The sequence below is a fragment of the Oncorhynchus masou genome, chromosome 10 (genome assembly GCF_036934945.1).
Source record: "Oncorhynchus masou masou isolate Uvic2021 chromosome 10, UVic_Omas_1.1, whole genome shotgun sequence".
Taxonomy (NCBI): domain Eukaryota; kingdom Metazoa; phylum Chordata; class Actinopteri; order Salmoniformes; family Salmonidae; genus Oncorhynchus; species Oncorhynchus masou.
The window spans coordinates 53,402,459-53,427,962 of record NC_088221.1 but is presented as its reverse complement, the minus strand read 5'-3'; the positions used below and the strand labels follow the sequence as shown (position 1 = coordinate 53,427,962).

At 42.7% G+C, this 25,504-nt stretch overlaps 1 protein-coding gene across 1 annotated transcript in view; it reads right to left on the bottom strand.

Moving 5' to 3' along the window:
* The window catches only part of LOC135547747 (ATP-dependent 6-phosphofructokinase, liver type-like), an 87,862-nt gene that overhangs the window by 8,303 nt on the left and 54,055 nt on the right, over positions 1–25,504 (bottom strand). The window contains exons 11-17 of the mRNA XM_064977004.1: positions 25,213–25,277; positions 19,774–19,837; positions 19,345–19,491; positions 17,661–17,731; positions 17,434–17,521; positions 16,965–17,117; positions 16,286–16,450 (exon numbers count right to left, since the gene is read on the bottom strand). Coding sequence (XP_064833076.1) covers positions 16,286–16,450; positions 16,965–17,117; positions 17,434–17,521; positions 17,661–17,731; positions 19,345–19,491; positions 19,774–19,837; positions 25,213–25,277 — 753 coding nt within the window. The remainder of the gene's footprint in view (positions 1–16,285; positions 16,451–16,964; positions 17,118–17,433; positions 17,522–17,660; positions 17,732–19,344; positions 19,492–19,773; positions 19,838–25,212; positions 25,278–25,504) is intronic.

Genomic DNA, 25,504 nt, shown 5'->3' with positions numbered 1-25,504 from the left:
CACTCTGTTCAGGAAGTCTAACCTACAGTACATGGACCATTTATCCCTCTGTTCAGGAAGTCTAACCTACAGTACATGGATCATGTATCCCTCTGTTCAAGAAGTCTAACCTACAGTACATGGATCATGTATCCCTCTGTTCAAGAAGTCTAACCTACAGTACATGGATCATGTATCCCTCTGTTCAGGAAGTCTAACCTACAGTACATGGACCATTTATCCCTCTGTTCAGGAAGTCTAACCTACAGTACATGGATCATGTATCCCTCTGTTCAGGAAGTCTAACCTACAGTACATGGATCATGTATCCCTCTGTTCAAGAAGTCTAACCTACAGTACATGGATCATTTATCCCTCTGTTCAGGAAGTCTAACCTACAGTACATGGATCATGTATCCCTCTGTTCAGGAAGTCTAACCTACAGTACATGGATCATGTATCCCTCTGTTCAGGAAGTCTAACCTACAGTACATGGATCATTTATCCCTCTGTTCAGGAAGTCTAACCTACAGTACATGGATCATTTATCCCTCTGTTCAGGAAGTCTAACCTACAGTACATGGATCATTATCCCTCTGTTCAGGAAGTCTAACCTACAGTACATGGATCATTTATCCCTCTGTTCAGGAAGTCTAACCTACAGTACATGGATCATTTATCCCTCTGTTCAGGAAGTCTAACCTACAGTACATGGATCATTTATCCCTCTGTTCAGGTAGTCTAACCTACAGTACATGGGTCATTATCCCTCTGTTCAGGAAGTCTAACCTACAGTACATGGATCATGTATCCCTCTGTTCAGGAAGTCTAACCTACAGTACATGGATCATTTATCCCTCTGTTCAGGAAGTCTAACCTACAGTACATGGATCATGTATCCCTCTGTTCAGGAAGTCTAACCTACAGTACATGGATCATTATCCCTCTGTTCAGGACGTCTAACCAACAGTACATGGATCATTTATCCCTCTGTTCAGGAAGTCTAACCTACAGTACATGGATCATTATCCCTCTGTTCAGGAAGTCTAACCTACAGTACATGGATCATTATCCCTCTGTTCAGGAAGTCTAACCTACAGTACATGGATCATGTATTCCTCTGTTCAGGTAGTCTAACCTACAGTACATGGATCATTTATCCCTCTGTTCAGGAAGTCTAACCTACAGTACATGGATCATGTATCCCTCTGTTCAGGAAGTCTAACCTACAGTACATGGATCATGTGTCCCTCTGTTCAGGTAGTCTAACCTACAGTACATGGATCATTATCCCTCTGTTCAGGAAGTCTAACCTACAGTACATGGATCATGTATCCCTCTGTTCAGGTAGTCTAACCTACAGTACATGGATCATGTATCCCTCTGTTCAGGAAGTCTAACCTACAGTACATGGATCATTATCCCTCTGTTCAGGAAGTCTAACCTACAGTACATGGATCATGTATCCCTCTGTTCAGGTAGTCTAACCTACAGTACATGGATCATTTATCCCTCTGTTCAGGAAGTCTAACCTACAGTACATGGATTATGTATCCCTCTGTTCAGGAAGTCTAACCTACAGTACATGGATCATGTATCCCTCTGTTCAGGTAGTCTAACCTACAGTACATGGATCATTATCCCTCTGTTCAGGAAGTCTAACCTACAGTACATGGATCATGTATCCCTCTGTTCAGGAAGTCTAACCTACAGTACATGGATCATTATCCCTCTGTTCAAGAAGTCTAACCTACAGTACATGGATCATGTATCCCTCTGTTCAGGTAGTCTAACCTACAGTACATGGATCATTTATCCCTCTGTTCAGGAAGTCTAACCTACAGTACATGGATCATTATCCCTCTGTTCAGGAAGTCTAACCTACAGTACATGGATCATGTATCACTCTGTTCAGGAAGTCTAACCAACAGTACATGGATCATTTATCACTCTGTTCAGGAAGTCTAACCTACAGTACATGGATCATTATCCCTCTGTTCAGGAAGTCTAACCTACAGTACATGGATCATGTATCACTCTGTTCAGGAAGTCTAACCTACAGTACATGGACCATTTATCCCTCTGTTCAGGAAGTCTAACCTACAGTACATGGATCATGTATCCCTCTGTTCAAGAAGTCTAACCTACAGTACATGGATCATGTATCCCTCTGTTCAAGAAGTCTAACCTACAGTACATGGATCATGTATCCCTCTGTTCAGGAAGTCTAACCTACAGTACATGGACCATTTATCCCTCTGTTCAGGAAGTCTAACCTACAGTACATGGATCATGTATCCCTCTGTTCAGGAAGTCTAACCTACAGTACATGGATCATGTATCCCTCTGTTCAAGAAGTCTAACCTACAGTACATGGATCATGTATCCCTCTGTTCAGGAAGTCTAACCTACAGTACATGGATCATGTATCCCTCTGTTCAGGAAGTCTAACCTACAGTACATGGATCATTATCCCTCTGTTCAGGAAGTCTAACCAACAGTACATGGATCATTTATCCCTCTGTTCAGGAAGTCTAACCTACAGTACATGGATCATTATCCCTCTGTTCAGGAAGTCTAACCTACAGTACATGGATCATTATCCCTCTGTTCAGGAAGTCTAACCTACAGTACATGGATCATGTATCCCTCTGTTCAGGTAGTCTAACCTACAGTACATGGATCATTATCCCTCTGTTCAGGAAGTCTAACCTACAGTACATGGATCATTTATCCCTCTGTTCAGGAAGTCTAACCTACAGTACATGGATCATTTATCCCTCTGTTCAGGAAGTCTAACCTACAGTACATGGATCATTTATCCCTCTGTTCAGGAAGTCTAACCTACAGTACATGGATCATTTATCCCTCTGTTCAGGTAGTCTAACCTACAGTACATGGGTCATTATCCCTCTGTTCAGGAAGTCTAACCTACAGTACATGGATCATGTATCCCTCTGTTCAGGAAGTCTAACCTACAGTACATGGATCATTTATCCCTCTGTTCAGGAAGTCTAACCTACAGTACATGGATCATTATCCCTCTGTTCAGGAAGTCTAACCTACAGTACATGGATCATTATCCCTCTGTTCAGGAAGTCTAACCAACAGTACATGGATCATTTATCCCTCTGTTCAGGAAGTCTAACCTACAGTACATGGATCATTATCAAATCAAATCAAATTTATTTATATAGCCCTTCGTACATCAGCTGATATCTCAAAGTGCTGTACAGAAACCCAGCCTAAAACCCCAAACAGCAAGCAATGCAGGTGTAGAAGCACGGTGGCTAGGAAAAACTCCCTAGAAAAGCCAAAACCTAGGAAGAAACCTAGAGAGGAACCAGGCTATGTGGGGTGGCCAGTCCTCTTCTGGCTGTGCCGGGTAGAGATTATAACAGAACATGGCCAAGATGTTCAAATGTTCATAAATGACCAGCATGGTCGAATAATAATAAGGCAGAACAGTTGAAACTGGAGCAGCAGCACGGCCAGGTGGACTGGGGACAGCAAGGAGTCATCATGTCAAGTAGTCCTGGGGCATGGTCCTAGGGCCGCGGTTCAGTTGAAACTGGAGCAGCAGCACGGCCAGGTGGACTGGGGACAGCAAGGAGTCATCATGTCAGGTAGTCCTGGGGCATGGTCCTAGGGCTCAGGTCCTCCGAGAGAGAGAAGGAGAGAATTAGAGAACGCACACTTAGATTCACACAGGACACCGAATTGGACAGGAGAAGTACTCCAGATATAACAAACTGACCCCAGCCCCCGACACATAAACTACTGCAGCATAAATACTGAAGGCTGAGACAGGAGGGGTCAGGAGACACTGTGGCCCCACCCGAGGACACCCCCGGACAGGGCCAAACAGGAAGGATATAACCCCACCCACTATGCCAAAGCACAGCCCCCACACCACTGGAGGGATATCTTCAACCACCAACTTACCATCCTGAGACAAAGCTGAGTATAGCCCGCAAAGATCTCCGCCACGGCACAACCCAAGGGGGGGCGCCAACCCAGACAGGATGACCACATCAGTGAATCAACCCACTCAGGTGACGCACCCCCTCAGGGACGGCATGAGAGAGCCCCAGCAAGCCAGTGACTCAGCCCCTGTAATAGGGTTAGAGGCAGAGAATCCCAGTGGAAAGAGGGGAACCGGCCAGGCAGAGACAGCAAGGGTGGTTCGTTGCTCCAGAGCCTTTCCGTTCACCTTCCCACTCCTGGGCCAGACTACACTCAATCATATGACCCACTGAAGAGATGAGTCTTCAGTAAAGACTTAAAGGTTGAGACCGAGTTTGCGTCTCTGACATGGGTAGGCAGACCGTTCCATAAAAATGGAGCTCTATAGGAGAAAGCCCTGCCTCCAGCTGTTTGCTTAGAAATTCTAGGGACAATTAGGAGGCCTGCGTCTTGTGACCGTAGCGTACGTGTAGGTATGTACGGCAGGACCAAATCAGAGAGATAGGTAGGAGCAAGCCCATGCAATGCTTTGTAGGTTAGCAGTAAAACCTTGAAATCAGCCCTTGCTTTGACAGGAAGCCAGTGTAGGGAGGCTAGCACTGGAGTAATATGATCAAATTTTTGGTTCTAGTCAGGATTCTAGCAGCCGTATTTAGCACTAACTGAAGTTTATTTAGTGCTTTATCCGGGTAGCCGGAAAGTAGAGCATTGCAGTAGTCTAACCTAGAAGTGACAAAAGCATGGATTAATTTTTCTGCATCATTTTTGGACAGAAAGTTTCTGATTTTTGCAATGTTACGTAGATGGAAAAAAGCTGTCCTTGAAATGGTCTTGATATGTTCTTCAAAAGAGAGATCAGGGTCCAGAGTAACGCCGAGGTCCTTCACAGTTTTATTTGAGATGACTGTACAACCATTAAGATTAATTGTCAGATTCAACAGAAGATCTCTTTGTTTCTTGGGACCTAGAACAAGCATCTCTGTTTTATCCGAGTTTAAAAGTAGAAAGTTTGCTGCCATCCACTTCCTTATGTCTGAAACACATGCTTCTAGCGAGGGCAATTTTGGGGCTTCACCATGTTTCATTGAAATGTACAGCTGTGTATCATCCGCATAGCAGTGAAAGTTAACATTATGTTTTCGAATAACATCCCCAAGAGGTAAAATATATAGTGAAAACAACAGCGGTCCTAAAACGGAACCTTGAGGAACACCGAAATTTACAGTTGATTTGTCAGAGGACAAACCATCCACAGAGACAAACTGATATCTTTCCGACAGATAAGATCTAAACCAGGCCAGAACTTGACCGTGTAGACCAATTTGGGTTTCCAATCTCTCCAAAAGAATGTGGTGATCGATGGTATCAAAAGCAGCACTAAGGTCTAGGAGCACGAGGACAGATGCAGAGCCTCGGTCCGATGCCATTAAAATGTCATTTACCACCTTCACAAGTGCCGTCTCAGTGCTATGATGGGGTCTAAAACCAGACTGAAGCATTTCATATACATTGTTTGTCTTCAGGAAGGCAGTGAGTTGCTGAGCAACAGCCTTTTCTAAGATTTTTGAGAGGAATGGAAGATTCGATATAGGCCGATAGTTTTTTATATTTTCTGGGTCAAGGTTTGGCTTTTTCAAGAGAGGCTTTATTACTGCCACTTTTAGTGAGTTTGGTACACATCCGGTGGATAGAGAGCCGTTTATTATGTTCAACATAGGAGGGCCAAGCACAGGAAGCAGCTCTTTCAGTAGTTTAGTTGGAATAGGGTCCAGTAAGCAGCTTGAAGGTTTAGAGGCCATGATTATTTTCATCATTGTGTCAAGAGATATAGTACTAAAACACTTGAGCGTCTCTCTTGATCCTAGGTCCACGCAGAGTTGTGCAGACTCAGGACAACTGAGCTTTGAAGGAATACGCAGATTTAAGGAGGAGTCTGTAATTTGCTTTCTAATAATCATAATTTTTTCCTCAAAGAAGTTCATGAATTTATCACTGCTAAAGTGAAAGTCATCCTCTCTTGGGGAATGCTGCTTTTTAGTTAGCTTTGCGACCGTATCAAAAAGGAATTTTGGATTGTTCTTATTGTCCTCAATTAAGTTAGAAAAATAGGATGATCGAGCAGCAGTAAGGGCTCTTCGGTACTGCACGGTACTGTCTTTCCAAGCTAGACGGAAGACTTCCAGTTTGGTGTGGCGCCATTTCCGTTCCAATTTTCTGGAAGCTTGCTTCAGAGCTCGGGTATTTTCTGTGTACCAGGGAGCTAGTTTCTTATGAGAAATGTTTTTAGTTTTTAGGGGTGCAACTGCATCTAGGGTATTGCGCAAGGTTAAATTGAGTTCCTCAGTTAGGTGGTTAACTGATTTTTGTCCTCTGGTGTCATTGGGTAGACAGAGGGAATCTGGAAGGACATCAAGGAATCTTTGTGTTGTCTGTGAATTTATAGCACGACTTTTGATGTTCCTTGGTTGGGGTCTGAGCAGATTATTTGTTGCAATTGCAAACGTAATAAAATGGTGGTCCGATAGTCCTGGATTATGAGGAAAAACATTAAGATCCACAACATTTATTCCATGGGACAAAACTAGGTCCAGCGTATGACTGTGACAGTGAGTGGGTCCAGAGACATGTTGGACAAAACCCACTGAGTCGATGATGGCTCCGAAAGCCTTTTGGAGTGGGTCTGTGGACTTTTCCATGTGAATATTAAAGTCACCAAAGATTAGAATATTATCTGCTATGACTACAAGGTCCGATAGGAATTCAGGGAACTCAGTGAGGAACGCTGTATATGACCCAGGAGGCCTGTAAACAGTAGCTATAAAAAGTGATTGAGTAGGCTGCATAGATTTCATGACTAGAAGCTCAAAAGACGAAAACGTCATTTTTTTTTTTTTGTAAATTGAAATTTGCTATCGTAAATGTTAGCAACACCTCCGCCTTTGCGGGATGCACGGGGGATATGGTCACTAGTGTAGCCAGGAGGTGAGGCCTCATTTAACACAGTAAATTCATCAGGCTTAAGCCATGTTTCAGTCAGGCCAATCACATCAAGATTATGATCAGTGATTAGTTCATTGACTATAATTGCCTTTGAAGTAAGGGATCTAACATTAAGTAGCCCTATTTTGAGATGTGAGGTATCATGATCTCTTTCAATAATGACAGGAATGGAGGTGGTCTTTATCCTAGTGAGATTGCTAAGGCGAACACCGCCATGTTTAGTTTTGCGCAACCTAGGTCGAGGCACAGACACGGTCTCAATGGTGATAGCTGAGCTGACTACACTGACTATGCTAGTGGCAGACTCCACTATGCTGGCAGGCTGGCTAACAGCCTGCTGCCTGGCCTGCACCCTATTTCATTGTGGAGCTAGAGGAGTTAGAGCCCTGTCTATGTTGGTAGATAAGATGAGAGCACCCCTCCAGCTAGGATGGAGTCCGTCACTCCTCAGCAGGTCAGGCTTGGTCCTGTTTGTGGGTGAGTCCCAAAAAGAGGGCCAATTATCTACAAATTCTAACTTTTCGGAGGGGCAGAAAACAGTTTTCAACCAGCGATTGAGTTGTGAGACTCTGCTGTAGAGCTCATCACTCCCCCTAACTGGGAGGGGGCCAGAGACAATTACTCGATGCCGACACATCTTTCTAGCTGATTTACACGCAGAAGCTATGTTGCGCTTGGTGATCTCTGACTGTTTCATCCTAACATCGTTGGTGCCGACGTGGATAACAATATCTCTATACTCTCTACACTCGCCAGTTTTAGCTTTAGCCAGCACCATCTTCAGATTAGCCTTAACGTCGGTAGCCCTGCCCCGGTAAACAATGTATGATCGCTGGATGATTCGTTTTAAGTCTAATACTGCGGGTAATGGAGTCGCCAATGACTAGAGTTTTCAATTTGTCAGAGCTAATGGTGGGAAGCTTCGGCGTCTCAGACCCCGTAACGGGAGGAGTATAGACCAGAGAAGGCTCGGCCTCTGACTCCGACTCGCTACTTAATGGGGAAAACCGGTTGAAAGTTTCTGTCGGCTGAATGAGCGACACCGGTTGAGCGTTCCTACAGCATTTCCTTCCAGAAACCGTGAGAAAGTTGTCCGGCTGCGGGGACTGTGCCAGGGGATTTATACTACTATCTGTACTTGCTGGTGGCACAGACGCTGTTTCATCCTTTCCTACACTGAAATTACCCTTGCCTAACGATTGCGTCTGAAGCCGGGCTTGTAGCACAGCTATCCTCGCCGTAAGGCGAGTACAGCGACTGCAATTAGAAGGCATCATGTTAATGTTACTACTTAGCTTCGGGTGTTGGAGGTCCTGACGAATCGTGTCCAGATAAAGCGTCCGGAGTGAAAAGGTTGTGGGTGGAAAAAAAATATATATATATATATGTGTGTGTGTGTATAACAACAGTAATTAAAAAGTAAAAACCGTAAAATTGTCAGGTAGCAAAATAGGTTGGCAACAAAACGCACAGCACAGCAACTCGAAAACAGGTCTTCCCTCTGTTCAGGAAGTCTAACCTACAGTACATGGATCATTATCCCTCTGTTCAGGAAGTCTAACCTACAGTACATGGATCATTTATCCCTCTGTTCAGGAAGTCTAACCTACAGTACATGGATCATGTATCCCTCTGTTCAGGAAGTCTAACCTACAGTACATGGATCATGTATCCCTCTGTTCAGGTAGTCTAACCTACAGTACATGGATCATTATCCCTCTGTTCAGGAAGTCTAACCTACAGTACATGGATCATTATCCCTCTGTTCAGGAAGTCTAACCTACAGTACATGGATCATGTATCCCTCTGTTCAGGTAGTCTAACCTACAGTACATGGATCATTTATCCCTCTGTTCAGGAAGTCTAACCTACAGTACATGGATCATGTATCCCTCTGTTCAGGAAGTCTAACCTACAGTACATGGATCATGTATCCCTCTGTTTAGGTAGTCTAACCTACAGTACATGGATCATTATCCCTCTGTTCAGGAAGTCTAACCTACAGTACATGGATCATTATCCCTCTGTTCAAGAAGTCTAACCTACAGTACATGGATCATTTATCCCTCTGTTCAGGAAGTCTAACCTACAGTACATGGATCATTATCCCTCTGTTCAGGAAGTCTAACCTACAGTACATGGATCATTATCCCTCTGTTCAGGAAGTCTAACCTACAGTACATGGATCATGTATCCCTCTGTTCAGGTAGTCTAACCTACAGTACATGGATCATTTATCCCTCTGTTCAGGAAGTCTAACCTACAGTACATGGATCATGTATCCCTCTGTTCAGGAAGTCTAACCTACAGTACATGGATCATGTATCCCTCTGTTCAGGAAGTCTAAACAGTACATGGATCATGTATCCCTCTGTTCAGGAAGTCTAACCTACAGTACATGGATCATTTATCCCTCTGTTCAGGAAGTCTAACCTACAGTACATGGATCATTATCCCTCTGTTCAGGAAGTCTAACCTACAGTACATGGATCATTATCCCTCTGTTCAGGAAGTCTAACCAACAGTACATGGATCATTTATCCCTCTGTTCAGGAAGTCTAACCTACAGTACATGGATCATTTATCCCTCTGTTCAGGAAGTCTAACCTACAGTACATGGATCATTATCCCTGTTCTGTTCAGGAAGTCTAACCTACAGTACATGGATCATTATCCCTCTGTTCAAGAAGTCTAACCTACAGTACATGGATCATTATCCCTCTGTTCAGGAAGTCTAACCTACAGTACATGGATCATGTATCCCTCTGTTCAGGTAGTCTAACCTACAGTACATGGATCATTATCCCTCTGTTCAGGAAGTCTAACCTACAGTACATGGATCATGTATCCCTCTGTTCAGGAAGTCTAACCTACAGTACATGGATCATTATCCCTCTGTTCAAGAAGTCTAACCTACGGTACATGGATCATTTATCCCTCTGTTCAGGAAGTCTAACCTACAGTACATGGATCATTATCCCTCTGTTCAGGAAGTCTAACCTACAGTACATGGATCATGTATCCCTCTGTTCAGGTAGTCTAACCTACAGTACATGGATCATTTATCCCTCTGTTCAGGAAGTCTAACCTACAGTACATGGATCATTATCCCTCTGTTCAGGAAGTCTAACCTACAGTACATGGATCATGTATCACTCTGTTCAGGAAGTCTAACCAACAGTACATGGATCATTTATCACTCTGTTCAGGAAGTCTAACCTACAGTACATGGATCATGTATCCCTCTGTTCAGGAAGTCTAACCTACAGTACATGGATCATTTATCCCTCTGTTCAGGAAGTCTAACCAACAGTACATGGATCATTTATCCCTCTGTTCAGGAAGTCTAACCTACAGAACATGGATCATGTATCCCTCTGTTCAGGAAGTCTAACCTACAGTACATGGATCATGTATCCCTCTGTTCAGGAAGTCTAACCTACAGTACATGGATCATTTATCCCTCTGTTCAGGAAGTCTAACCTACAGTACATGGATCATTATCCCTCTGTTCAGGAAGTCTAACCTACAGTACATGGATCATGTATCACTCTGTTCAGGAAGTCTAACCTACAGTACATGGACCATTTATCCCTCTGTTCAGGAAGTCTAACCTACAGTACATGGATCATTATCCCTCTGTTCAAGAAGTCTAACCTACAGTACATGGATCATGTATCCCTCTGTTCAAGAAGTCTAACCTACAGTACATGGATCATGTATCCCTCTGTTCAAGAAGTCTAACCTACAGTACATGGATCATGTATCCCTCTGTTCAGGAAGTCTAACCTACAGTACATGGATCATGTATCCCTCTGTTCAGGAAGTCTAACCTACAGTACATGGATCATGTATCCCTCTGTTCAGGAAGTCTAACCTACAGTACATGGATCATGTATCCCTCTGTTCAGGTAGTCTAACCTACAGTACATGGATCATTATCCCTCTGTTCAGGAAGTCTAACCTACAGTACATGGATCATGTATCCCTCTGTTCAGGAAGTCTAACCTACAGTACATGGATCATTATCCCTCTGTTCAAGAAGTCTAACCTACAGTACATGGATCATTTATCCCTCTGTTCAGGAAGTCTAACCTACAGTACATGGATCATTATCCCTCTGTTCAGGAAGTCTAACCTACAGTACATGGATCATGTATCCCTCTGTTCAGGAAGTCTAACCTACAGTACATGGATCATTTATCCCTCTGTTCAGGAAGTCTAACCTACAGTACATGGATCATTATCCCTCTGTTCAGGAAGTCTAACCTACAGTACATGGATCATGTATCACTCTGTTCAGGAAGTCTAACCAACAGTACATGGATCATTTATCACTCTGTTCAGGAAGTCTAACCTACAGTACATGGATCATGTATCCCTCTGTTCAGGTAGTCTAACCTACAGTACATGGATCATTATCCCTCTGTTCAGGAAGTCTAACCTACAGTACATGGATCATGTATCCCTCTGTTCAGGAAGTCTAACCTACAGTACATGGATCATGTATCCCTCTGTTCAGGAAGTCTAACCTACAGTACATGGATCATTATCCCTCTGTTCAGGAAGTCTAACCTACAGTACATGGATCATGTATCCCTCTGTTCAGGAAGTCTAACCTACAGTACATGGATCATTATCCCTCTGTTCAGGAAGTCTAACCTACAGTACATGGATCATGTATCCCTCTGTTCAGGAAGTCTAACCTACAGTACATGGATCATTATCCCTCTGTTCAAGAAGTCTAACCTACGGTACATGGATCATTTATCCCTCTGTTCAGGAAGTCTAACCTACAGTACATGGATCATTATCCCTCTGTTCAGGAAGTCTAACCTACAGTACATGGATCATGTATCCCTCTGTTCAGGTAGTCTAACCTACAGTACATGGATCATTTATGGAAGTCTAACCTACAGTACATGGATATATCCCTCTGTTCAGGAAGTCTAACCTACAGTACATGGATCATGTATCCCTCTGTTCAGGAAGTCTAACCTACAGTACATGGATCATGTTATCCTACTCTGTTCAGGAAGTCTAACCTACAGTACATGGATCATGTATCCCTCTGTTCAGGAAGTCTAACCTACAGTACATGGATCATTTATCCCTCTGTTCAGGAAGTTCACATGGATCATTTATCCCTCTGTTCAGGAAGTCTAACCTACAGTACATGGATCATGTATCCCTCTGTTCAGGAAGTCTAACCTACAGTACATGGATCATTTATCCCTCTGTTCAGGAAGTCTAACCTACAGTACATGGATCATTATCCCTCTGTTCAGGAAGTCTAACCTACAGTACATGGATCATGTATCCCTCTGTTCAGGAAGTCTAACCTACAGTACATGGATCATTTATCCCTCTGTTCAGGAAGTCTAACCTACAGTACATGGATCATGTTATCCCTCTGTTCATCCCTCTGGAAGTCTAACCTACAGTACATGGATCATGGATCATTATCCCTCTGTTCAGGAAGTCTAACCTACAGTACATGGATCATGTATCCCTCTGTTCAGATCATTTATCCCTCTGTTCAAGTCTAACCTACAGTACATGGATCATTATCCCTCTGTTCAGGAAGTCTAACCTACAGTACATGGATCATTATCCCTCTGTTCAGGAAGTCTAACCTACAGTACATGGATCATGTATCCCTCTGTTCAGGAAGTCTAACCTACAGTACATGGATCATTATCCCTCTGTTCAGGAAGTCTAACCTACAGTACATGGATCATTATCCCTCTGTTCAGGAAGTCTAACCTACAGTACATGGATCATTATCCCTCTGTTCAGGAAGTCTAACCTACAGTACATGGATCATGTATCCCTCTGTTCAGAAGTCTAACCTACAGTACATGGATCTATCCCTCTGTTCCTAACCTACAGTACATGGATCATTATCCCTCTGTTCAGGAAGTCTAACCTACAGTACATGGATCATTATCCCTCTGTTCAGGAAGTCTAACCTACAGTACATGGATCATTATCCCTCTGTTCAGGAAGTCTAACCTACAGTACATGGATCATTTATCCCTCTGTTCAGGAAGTCTAACCTACAGTACATGGATCATGTATCCCTCTGTTCAGGAAGTCTAACCTACAGTACATGGATCATGTATCCCTCTGTTCAGGAAGTCTAACCTACAGTACATGGATCATTATCCCTCTGTTCAGGAAGTCTAACCTACAGTACATGGATCATGTATCCCTCTGTTCAGGAAGTCTAACCTACAGTACATGGATCATGTATCCCTCTGTTCAGGAAGTCTAACCTACAGTACATGGATCATGTATCCCTCTGTTCAGGAAGTCTAACCTACAGTACATGGATCATTATCCCTCTGTTCAGGAAGTCTAACCAACAGTACATGGATCATTTATCCCTCTGTTCAGGAAGTCTAACCTACAGTACATGGATCATTATCCCTCTGTTCAGGAAGTCTAACCTACAGTACATGGATCATTATCCCTCTGTTCAGGAAGTCTAACCTACAGTACATGGATCATGTATCCCTCTGTTCAGGAAGTCTAACCTACAGTACATGGATCATTATCCCTCTGTTCAGGAAGTCTAACCTACAGTACATGGATCATTTATCCCTCTGTTCAGGAAGTCTAACCTACAGTACATGGATCATTTATCCCTCTGTTCAGGAAGTCTAACCTACAGTACATGGATCATTTATCCCTCTGTTCAGGAAGACAGTACATGGATCATTTATCCCTCTGTTCAGGAAGTCTAACCTACAGTACATGGATCATTTATCCCTCTGTTCAGGAAGTCTAACCTACAGTACATGGATCATTATCCCTCTGTTCAGGAAGTCTAACCTACAGTACATGGATCATTATCCCTCTGTTCAGGAAGTCTAACCTACAGTACATGGATCATTTATCCCTCTGTTCAGGAAGTCTAACCTACAGTACATGGATCATTATCCCTCTGTTCAGGAAGTCTAACCTACAGTACATGGATCTTTATCCCTCTGTTCAGGAAGTCTAACCAACAGTACATGGATCATTTATCCCTCTGTTCAGGAAGTCTAACCTACAGTACATGGATCATTATCCCTCTGTTCAGGAAGTCTAACCTACAGTACATGGATCATTATCCCTCTGTTCAGGAAGTCTAACCTACAGTACATGGATCATGTATCCCTCTGTTCAGGTAGTCTAACCTACAGTACATGGATCATTTATCCCTCTGTTCAGGAAGTCTAACCTACAGTACATGGATCATGTATCCCTCTGTTCAGGAAGTCTAACCTACAGTACATGGATCATGTATCCCTCTGTTCAGGTAGTCTAACCTACAGTACATGGATCATTATCCCTCTGTTCAGGAAGTCTAACCTACAGTACATGGATCATTATCCCTCTGTTCAAGAAGTCTAACCTACAGTACATGGATCATTATCCCTCTGTTCAGGAAGTCTAACCTACAGTACATGGATCATGTATCCCTCTGTTCAGGTAGTCTAACCTACAGTACATGGATCATTATCCCTCTGTTCAGGAAGTCTAACCTACAGTACATGGATCATTATCCCTCTGTTCAAGAAGTCTAACCTACAGTACATGGATCATTATCCCTCTGTTCAAGAAGTCTAACCTACAGTACATGGATCATTTATCCCTCTGTTCAGGAAGTCTAACCTACAGTACATGGATCATGTATCCCTCTGTTCAGGAAGTCTAACCTACAGTACATGGATCATTTATCCCTCTGTTCAGGAAGTCTAACCTACAGTACATGGATCATGTATCCCTCTGTTCAGGAAGTCTAACCTACAGTACATGGATCATGTATCACTCTGTTGGAAGTCTAACCAACAGTACATGGATCATTTATCCCTCTGTTCAGGAAGTCTAACCTACAGTACATGGATCATGTATCCCTCTGTTCAGGAAGTCTAACCTACAGTACATGGATCATTTATCCCTCTGTTCAGGAAGTCTAACCTACAGTACATGGATCATTTATCCCTCTGTTCAGGAAGTCTAACCTACAGTACATGGATCTAATGTACATATCCCTCTGTTCAGGAAGTCTAACCTACAGTACATGGATCATGTATCCCTCTGTTCAGGAAGTCTAACCTACAGTACATGGATCATTTATCCCTCTGTTCAGGAAGTCTAACCTACAGTACATGGATCATTATCCCTCTGTTCAGGAAGTCTAACCTACAGTACATGGATCATTATCCCTCTGTTCAGAAGTCTAACCTACAGTACATGGATCATTATCCCTCTGTTCAGGAAGTCTAACCTACAGTACATGGATCATTATCCCTCTGTTCAGGAAGTCTAACCTACAGTACATGGATCATTATCCCTCTGTTCAGGAAGTCTAACCTACAGTACATGGATCATGTATCCCTCTGTTCAGGAAGTCTAACCTACAGTACATGGATCATTATCCCTCTGTTCAGGAAGTCTAACCTACAGTACATGGATCATGTATCCCTCTGTTCAGGAAGTCTAACCTACAGTACATGGATCATTATCCCTCTGTTCAGGAAGTCTAACCTACAGTACATGGATCATGTATCCCTCTGTTCAGGAAGTCTAACCTACAGTACATGGATCATTATCCCTCTGTTCAGGAAGTCTAACCTACAGTACATGGATCATTATCCCTCTGTTCAGGAAGTCTAACCAGTACAGTTATGAAGTCTAACCTACAGTACATGGATCATATCCCTCTGTTCAGGAAGTCTAACCTACAGTACATGGATCATGTATCCCTCTGTTCAGGAAGTCTAACCTACAGTACATGGATCATTTATCCCTCTGTTCAGGAAGTCTAACCTACAGTACATGGATCATTATCCCTCTGTTCAGGTAGTCTAACCTACAGTACATGGATCATGTATCCCTCTGTTCAGGAAGTCTAACCTACAGTACATGGATCATTTATCCCTCTGTTCAGGAAGTCTAACCTACAGTACATGGATCATTATCCCTCTGTTCAGGAAGTCTAACCTACAGTACATGGATCATTTATCCCTCTGTTCAGGAAGTCTAACCTACAGTACATGGATCATGTATCCCTCTGTTCAGGAAGTCTAACCAGTACATGGATCATTTATCCCTCATGGATCATGTACATATCCTCTGTTCAGGAAGTCTAACCTACAGTACATGGACCATGTATCACTCTGTTCAGGAAGTCTAACCTACAGTACATGGATCATGTATCCCTCTGTTCAGGAAGTCTAACCTACAGTACATGGATCATTTATCCCTCTGTTCAGGAAGGCACCCTAGTGAACTACTTTGGACCAGAGTAGGGAATAAGGTGCTATGCCAGCAGCAGCCTGGTTCTCGCCTTTAGGTCCTGGAGGTTGAAGGGGTCCTCAAAGATGTAAGCAGCATCTGCTCCCACAGCGATACCGGCGTAGGTTGCCAGGTAACCACAGTAGCCTCCCATAGTTTCCACTACGAACACCCTTCTCTTGGTCCCTGAAGCCGACTGCTTAATCTTATCACAACTCTAAGAGAAGAGGAGACGGACAGATGACAGACAGAGAGGGGAAGGTTAGAGACACAACTGAAAGGGTCAATCTGCAGTTCCTACATACATGGTTACAACCTGGTACAACATGGTTACAACTATAAACATGGTTACAACTATAAACATGGTTACAACATGGTTACAACTATAAACTTGGTTACAACTATAAACAAGGTAAAACTATAACATTTCTCCAAAACAGTGGCAGGGAGTCCAGTTTGTTATTGTTTCAACCGTGGATTGCACATTTAACTTCCTAACATATGAACTATTATGAGTCCTCTGTGGTGTTACTATGCTAAAACAGGTCCTGCTAAAGGAACAGAGTTGAAGATGAAGGGGCCTGGTCTAGACTTCTGGTTGGCCTCATGTTTTTAAATTGAGTTTATAGTGTCAATCTAGATTCACGTGACATCTTGTTGCCAGAGACGACCACACTGGAAATGATCCATAGGGTTTTATTATGTTTTATCTTTCATCAGATCAGACTGACCTCCATGGCAGCGTTGACAGCCGTGTCTGCCCCCAGACTGAAGTCTGTCCCGGGTACATTGTTACTGATGGTGGCAGGGATCACCACCATGGGGATACACAACTCGTCAAAGCTACCGCGAGCATCATATAACTCCAGCACGCCCTCGTACGCCTGTAGAGAACACACACGCCATCAGATGGAGGCCATTAACAGTCTCTATCTAGCGAGTGTATTATTTCAGAAGTGATTCAATACCCGTCAACACAGTCACATTGTTTAGTCTTTCTAACAGCTGACATGAACTTTAAAATGAAATAGTACATTACATCGAAGGAAGATCGAATAACAGAACATATGTGACTAAAACAAAGTTTTGAGGAGGGAGGCCATATAAAATCTATTATCTGATGCAGTACGCCATGTACGCCATTAGGGAATACTAACACCAATCTCAATATAATGTTCTGTTTTTGTCTGTAACTGGTACCTCAAATCCCCCAACGATCAGCAGAGCCTGGATATTATGCTTGTTGATGGTGTCCACGATCTTCTGCATGCAAGTACTGGGAAGGGTTCTGTGGAACACAAAGAACCCCCACAGCAAACCACAATTCAGGAGGACATCTTTCTAATTTAAAAAAAGGGCACACCAATAACCACATTGAGTACAAACTATCAACTGCTTTCCCTCCTAATCATCATTGTAAAACAGACCGTTTAGTCCCCAGAAGAGATCCACCCTGGCCAGTCCATCCAGCCACACCGTGCCACTCGATCTCTGTCACCTGGTAGAGGAAGAACACACGTCAGGCAATCAATATCTTTATTGTCCCGATTTGAAAATGTGCAGTCAGAATTATAATCAGTCAGTTCTCTCTGTCACTATTATCTCCACATGGATTATCAATTTTGAATTCCGTAAAGTGAGTGTGGAAGAAGTGAAACAATTATTGTTTTCTATCAACAATGACAAGCCACCTGGGTCTGAACATTTGTATGGAAAATTGGAGGATAATAGTGGACGATACTGCCAATCCTATTTGCCATATCTTCCAAGCTAAGCCTACAAGAAAGTGTGTGCCCACAGGCCTGGAGGGAAGCAAAAGTACTTCTGCTACCTAAGAATAGTAAAGCCCCCTGTACTGGCTCAAATAGCCCACCAATCAGCCTGTTACCAACCCTTAGTAAACTTTTGGAAAAGATTGTATTTGACCGGATACAATGTTATTTTACAGTAAACAAATTGACAACAAACTTTCAGCATGCTTATAGAGAAGGACATTCAACAAGCACAGCACTTACACAAATATATGATAATTGGCTGAGAGAAATTGATGATAAAAAGATTGTGGGGGCTGTTTTGTTAGACTTCAATGCGGCTTTTGACATTATCGATCATAGTCTGCTGCTGGAAACACGTATGTGTTAGGACTTTACTAACCCCTATATTACGTATAAAGAGTTACCTGTCTAACAGAACACAGAGGGATGGAAGCCTCTCCAACATAATCCAGGTAGAATCAGGAATTCCCCAGGGCAGCTGTCTAGGCCCCTTACTTTTTTCACTCTTTACTTGAGTAAAGCCAGTGTGTCTATGTATGCAGATGACTCAACATTATACATGTCAGCTACTACAGCAAGTGAAATGACTGCAACACTTAACAAAGAGCTGTAGTTAGTTTGTGATGGAGCCTATTTCTTCCTATTTAAGACATGAGAGGTAGTCATACCTGTTTGACAGATGACATTAGGCTGGTATATATAGGCAGCTATATCCACAGATTTGTCGGTCAATTCCTCCACCCAACATGCACTCTTAAATAACTCCTGGCAGACTTGATATAAAATATTGAGTAGTAATGTAATGCTTCACTGGATCAGTCTGAAACGTTGCACACACACTGCTGCCATTTGGTGGTCAAATCTAAATTGCACCTAAACTCCTTTGATTGGATGGCCTTTCTTTTGTATTTCAAACATGATTAAAGAAAAGAAAAAGCATGTTTTTATTTTAATTTAGGCAGAACTGGAAAAAAAGGATCAGATTTATAGAACATACTGGGACACCTTAAAAGACAATAGAACATCTGAATACTGGATAACACTGCTGAATCAATCTGTCTCTCTCTCTCCATCCATCTTAATAATAGATAATACTGCTGAATCAATCTACTGTTTCTCTCTTCATCCATCCATCCCACTACTAGATAATACTGCTGAATCAATCTGTCTCTCTCTTCATCCATCCATCTTTATACTGGATAATACTACTGAATCAATCTGTCTTCTTCATCCATCCATCCTACTACTAGATAATACTGCTGTCTCTCTCTTCATCCATCCATCCATCCATCTATAGCATGTTTAGTGTTGTATCCTAAAGAGACTATATCCTCACCGCTCCATTGGCCAACCCCTCGAAGCCGTCGTTGACAGAGTAGACCTTGTGACCGTAGGCCAGCGCCACTCTGACAGCCGACCGAACCGCTGCATTCATCCCTGCTGCTGGAGCACCCACATTCAGCACCGCCAGCGTGTGGTTGCTCTGAAGAAAGATGAGACAGACGAGTCTACAGCCATGTCATGGGAGTAATGTCTCACAGTGAATATTAAGGCTTCCGAGTGGCTCAGCATTCTAAGGCACTGCATCTCAGTGCAAGAGACGTCACTACAGTCCCTGGTTCAAATTCAGGCTGTATCACATCCAGCCGCACAATTGGCCCCAGCTCATCCAGGTTTGGCCGGGGATAGGCCGTCATTGTAAATAAGAACTTGTGCTTAACCGACTTGCCTGGTTAAATAAAGGAAAAATCGAATAATAAATTACCTTGGTAACAGCAGGCTTCTGAAAGGCAAGCAGTTTGTACATGTTCCAGTTGTTCTCAAAGCTCCTAAACAAAGAAGAAATAATATTCAGAAAACATTTATCAAATGTTCTTAATATCATATTCATTATATCATATTTACATACATACTCCATAATACCCCACCGTTCAAAAAGCTGGCGTCACTTAGAAATGTCTTTGTTTTTTAAAAGAAAATGATTTTTTTTGTCCATTAAAATGCCATCAAATTGATCAGAAATACAGTGTAGACAAGCATTTCGCTACACTCGCATTAACATCTGCTAACCATGTGTATGTGACAAATAAAATTTGATTTAATGTTGTATATGACTATTGTAGCTGGAAACGTCAGATTTTTTAATGAAATATCTACATAGCTGTACAGAGGTGCATTATCAGCAACCACCCCTCCTGTGTTCCAATGGCACGTTGTGTGAGCTAATTCAAGTTTATAATTTTAAAAGGCTAATTCATCATTAGAAAACCCTTTTGAAATTATGTTATGTGGCAAACAGCAGGTCGGCCAGCAGGGGGAGACTTGTTGAGGCCTGGTGACAGATTGAGGATACATCACTAAGCGATGGCTCAATCTGCTGGACGTGCCAGGTCTCGACGGGCTCTCCACCCAGGACTAATCAAGGGCTGATTGGGGAGTTGGTGAGTAATCCAGGGCTGCCAGAAGGGCACAAGAAAACACTCTGACGTTTCCAAAACTGCAAAGATATTGTCTGTGAGTGCCACAGAACTAATGCTACAGGCGAAACCAAGATGAAATTTCATACAGGAAATGCCCCAGATTTTGAATGCGCTGTGTTCCAATGTCTCCTTATATGGCTGTGAATGCGCCAGGAATGAGCCTACACTTTCTGTCGTTTCCCCAAGGTGTCTGCAGCATTGTGACGTATTTGTAGGCATATCATTGGAAGATTGACCATAAGAGACTACATTTACCAGGTGTCCACTTGGTGTCCTCCGTCGAAATTATTGCGCAATCTCCAGCTGCGTCCACTTTTCCATTTGGTTCAGAGGAGGAAGGCAACTGCCACGAATGATTTATCATCGAATAGATATGTGAAAAACACCTTGAGGATTGATTCTAAATAACGTTTGCCATGTTTCTGTCGATATTATGGAGTTAATTTGGAAATAAGTTTGGCGTTGTAATGACTGAATTTTGTTTTTGTTTTCTTTACCAAACGTGATGAACAAAACGGAGCCTACACAAATAATCTTTTTGGAAAAACTGAACATTTGCTATCTAACTGAGAGTCTCCTCATTGAAAACATCCGAAGTTCTTCAAAAGGTAAATTATTTTATTTGAATGCTTTTCTTGTTTTTGTGAAAATGTTGCCTGCTGAATGCTCGGCTTAATGCTATGCTAGCTATCAATACTCTTACACAAATGCTTGTGTAGCTATGGTTGAAAAGCATATTTTGAAAATCTGAGATGACAGTATTGTTAAAACCTCTTAGAGATCGGGCTACTTTTTTCAACATTGTTAAAAATCGCGCAACATTTCCACGTCCTGCTACTCATGCCAGGAATATAGTATATGCATAAACACTCTGAAGTTTCTAGAACTGGTTCAATGGTGTCTGTAACTATAACAGAACGAGTTCCGTGGTCAAAATCGCCAAAAAACCTGGTCACTAAATCGACGGAGAAAAAAATCAATCCTCCAGTGTATGTATTGTGTATTGGAAGGAAAAATACTTAAGGGTGAGGATACAGTTCCTATAGCTTCCACACGATGTCGCCAGTGTTGTGATTTCGATTCAACTAAATCCTTGGTCATCTGAGTAATAGCCACATCCGGTTGTCAAGTCCACAGCTGTAAACAATGGAACCGGAAAAGTTAGTTACGTTACCCAAACTCGTGCTTATTGAATACAGATCGCTCCGTTATCAATTTGATCATTTATTAACGTTTAGTAATACCTAAAGTTGGATTACAGAAGTAGTTTGAAGTGTTTTGTCAAAGTTTATAGGCAACTTTTTTAATTGAAAAAAATAACGTTGCGTTTAAAAAATGTGTTTTTACTGGATCTGACGGTGTTCATAAATTGATATTTTGGGTACACAAGGACCGATTTAATCAAAAAAAAGACCCAATTGTGATGTTTATGGGACATATAGGAGTGCCAACAAAGAATCTCGTCAAAGGTAATGAATGTTTTATATTTTATTTCTGCGTTTTGTGTAGCGCCGGCTACGCAAATTCTTTTTTATGTCCCCTTTCTGGTATTTCGGCGTGTTGCCTGCTATCAGATAATAGCTACTCATGCTTTCGCCGAAAAGCATTTTACAAATCTGACTCGTTGGCTTGATTCACAACGAGTGTAGCTTGAATTGACTACCCTGCATGTGAATTTTAATGAACGTTTGAGTTTTAACGAGTGCTATTAGCATTTGGCGTAGCGCATTTGCATTTATTGTTGGCAGGGGTGCGGTTGCGTCCCGGGTGGGCCAGAGAGGTTAACAAAAGGCTAAGTTTGTGAGCCAATATATTTATTTAATTTCATTTGCGATTTTCATGAATAGTTAACATTGCGTTATGCTAATGAGTTTGAGGCTATGATTACGCTCCCGGATACGGGATTGCTCGACGCTAGAGGTTAAGAAACAGACGCCTCACAAGTCCTCAACTGGCAGCTTCATTAAATAGTACCCGCAAAACACCATTCACAACAGTGAAGAGGCGACTCCGGAATGCTGGTCTTCTAGGCAGGGTTGCAAAGACTGGCCAATAAAAAAAAAAGATTAAGATGGGCAAAAGAACACAGACACTGGATAGAGGAACCCTGCCTAGAAGGCCATTATACTGGAGTGGCCTCTTCACTGTTGACGTTGAGACTGGAGAGAGGAACCCTGCCTAGAAGGCCATTATACTGGAGTGGCCCCTTCACTGTTGACGTTGAGACTGGAGAGAGGAACCCTGCCTAGAAGGCCATTATACTGGAGTGGCCTCTTCACTGTTGACGTTGAGACTGGAGAGAGGAACCCTGCCTAGAAGGCCATTATACTGGAGTGGCCTCTTCACTGTTGACGTTGAGACTGGAGAGAGGAACCCTGCCTAGAAGGCCATTATACTGGAGTGGCCTCTTCACTGTTGCCGTTGAGACTGGAGAGAGGAACCCTGCCTAGAAGGCCATTATACTGGAGTGGCCTCTTCACTGTTGATGTTGAGACTGGTGTGTGTATGGGCTGTATCTATGTTAGTCTAATACTGTATATTTATACAGTACCAGTCAAAAGTTTGGACACACCTACTCATTCCAGTGTTTTCCTTTACTTTTTATACATTGTAGAATAATAGTGAAGACATCAAAACTATGAAATAACACATATGGAATTATGTAGTAACCAAAAAAGTGTTCAACAAATCAAAATATATTTTATATTTGACATTCTTCAAAGTAGCCACCCTTTGCCTTGACAGCTTTCCAATGGAAGAAGTTTGGAACCACCAAGACTCTTCATAGAGTTGGCCGCCCGGCCAAACTGAGCAATCGGGGGAGAAGGGCCTTGGTCAGGGAGGTGACCAAGGACCCAATGGTCACTCTGAAAGAGCTCTGGAGTTTCTCTGAGGAGATGGGAGAACCTTCCAGAAGGATAACCATCTCTGCGGCACTCCACCAATCAGGCCTTTATGGTAGTGGCCAGACGGAAGCCACTCCTCAGTAAAAGGCACATGACAGCCCACTTGGAATTTGCCAAAAGGCACCTAAAGGACTCAGACCATGAGAAACAAGATTAGTCTCTGGTCTGATGAAACCTTGATTGAAGTCTTTGGCCTGAACGCCAAGCTTCACTTCTGGAGGAAACCTGGCACCATTCCTACGGTGAAGCATGGTGGTGGCAGCATCATGCTGTGGGGATGTTTTTCAGGAACTGGGAGACTAGTCAGGATCGAGGCAAAGATGAACAGAGCGAAGTACAGTGAGATCCTTGATGAAAACCTGCTCCAGAGCACCCAGAACCACAGACTGGGGCAAAGGTTCACCTTCCAACAGGACAACAACCCTAAGCACACAGCCAAGACAACGCAGGAGTGGCTTTGGGACAAGTCTCTGAATGTCCTTGAGTGGCTAAGCCAGAGCCCAGACTTGAACCCGATCAAACAATGGGAGAAACTCCCCAAATACATGTGATCCAAGCTTGTAGCGTCATACTCAAGGCTGTCATCGCTGCCAAAGGTGCCTCAAAAAAGTACAGAGTAAAGGGTCTGAATACTTATGGATTTGTGATATTTCATTTTTTATATTTTTATGAATTAGCAAACATTGCTTTTGCTTTGTCATTATTGGGTATTGTGTAGATTAATGAGGAAAAAAAATTAAATGTAATACATTTTAGAATAAGGTTGTAATGTAAGAAAATGTGGAAAAAGTCAAGGGTCTGACTACTTTCCGAAGGCACTGTACAAATGTATGTGGACACCCGTTCAAGTTAGTGGATTTCAGCCACACCCATTGATAACAGGTGGATAAAACCGAGCACACAGCCATGCAATCTCCATAGACAAACATTGGCAGTAGAATGGCCTTACTGAAGAGCTCATTGACTTTCAACGTGGCACCATGATATGATGCCACCTTTACAACAAGTCAGTTGATTGAACTTCTGACATGTTAGAGCTGCCCCGGTCAACTGTAAGTGTCCGATGGACAAAACTGGATTTGGTTGATGCCAGGAGAAAGCTACCTGCCCAAATTCAATGTGCCAACTGTAAAGTTTGGTGGAGGAGGAATAATAGTCTGAATAATGGTCTGGGCTGTTTCATGGTTCGGGCTAGGACCCTTAGTTCCAGTGAAGGGAAATCTTAACTCTACAGCATACAATGACATGCGAGACGATTCTGTGCTTCCAATTTGGTGGCAACAGTTTGGGGAAGTCCCTTTCCTGTTTCAGCATTTAAAAAAAAAATATTTTACCTTTATCTAACCATGCAAGTCAGTTAAGAACAAATTCTTATTTATTTTCAATGACGGCCTAGGAACAGTGGGTTAACTGCCTGTTCAGGAGCAAAAGGACAGATTTGTACCTTGTCAGCTCGGGGGTTTGAACTTGCAACCTTCCGGTTACTAGTCCAACGCTCTAACCACTAGGCGACCCTGCCGACAATGCCCCCGTGCACAAAGTGAGGGCCATACAGAAATGGTGTTTGAGATTGGTGTGGAAGAACCTGACTAGCCTGCACAGAGCCCTGACCTCAACCCCATCGAACACCTTTGGGATGAATTGGATCGCCGACTATGAGCCAGGCCAAAACGCCCAACACCAATGCTCTTATGGCTGTTATAGCAGCAAAGGGGGGACTCCATATTAATGCCCTTGATTTTGGAATGAGATGTTCAACAAGCAGATACTTTTGGTCACGTGGTGTATCATATTCATAAGATATTTGACATCTCTCACCTTCCTCTCAGTTGGATGGCTTCATCAAACCTCTTTTCATTCATGGCCTTCTGAACCTCTTTAGTCTACAGGCAAGACACACATCATATTATCATACGATCGTCAGAATTCGATTTGTGCAAATCCCTCTCATTACCCTCCGTCAAACAATAAGACTGTAATGCTCTGTTGCAGAGTATGAGAGAGGAACTGTGAAAGGGATTAGATTTAAAGACATGGACCAAAAACATTCAGGACTGTTTATTGTTAGAAGAATTTGTCAGTGGTTCGTCACTTCTGAAAGAGGAAGATA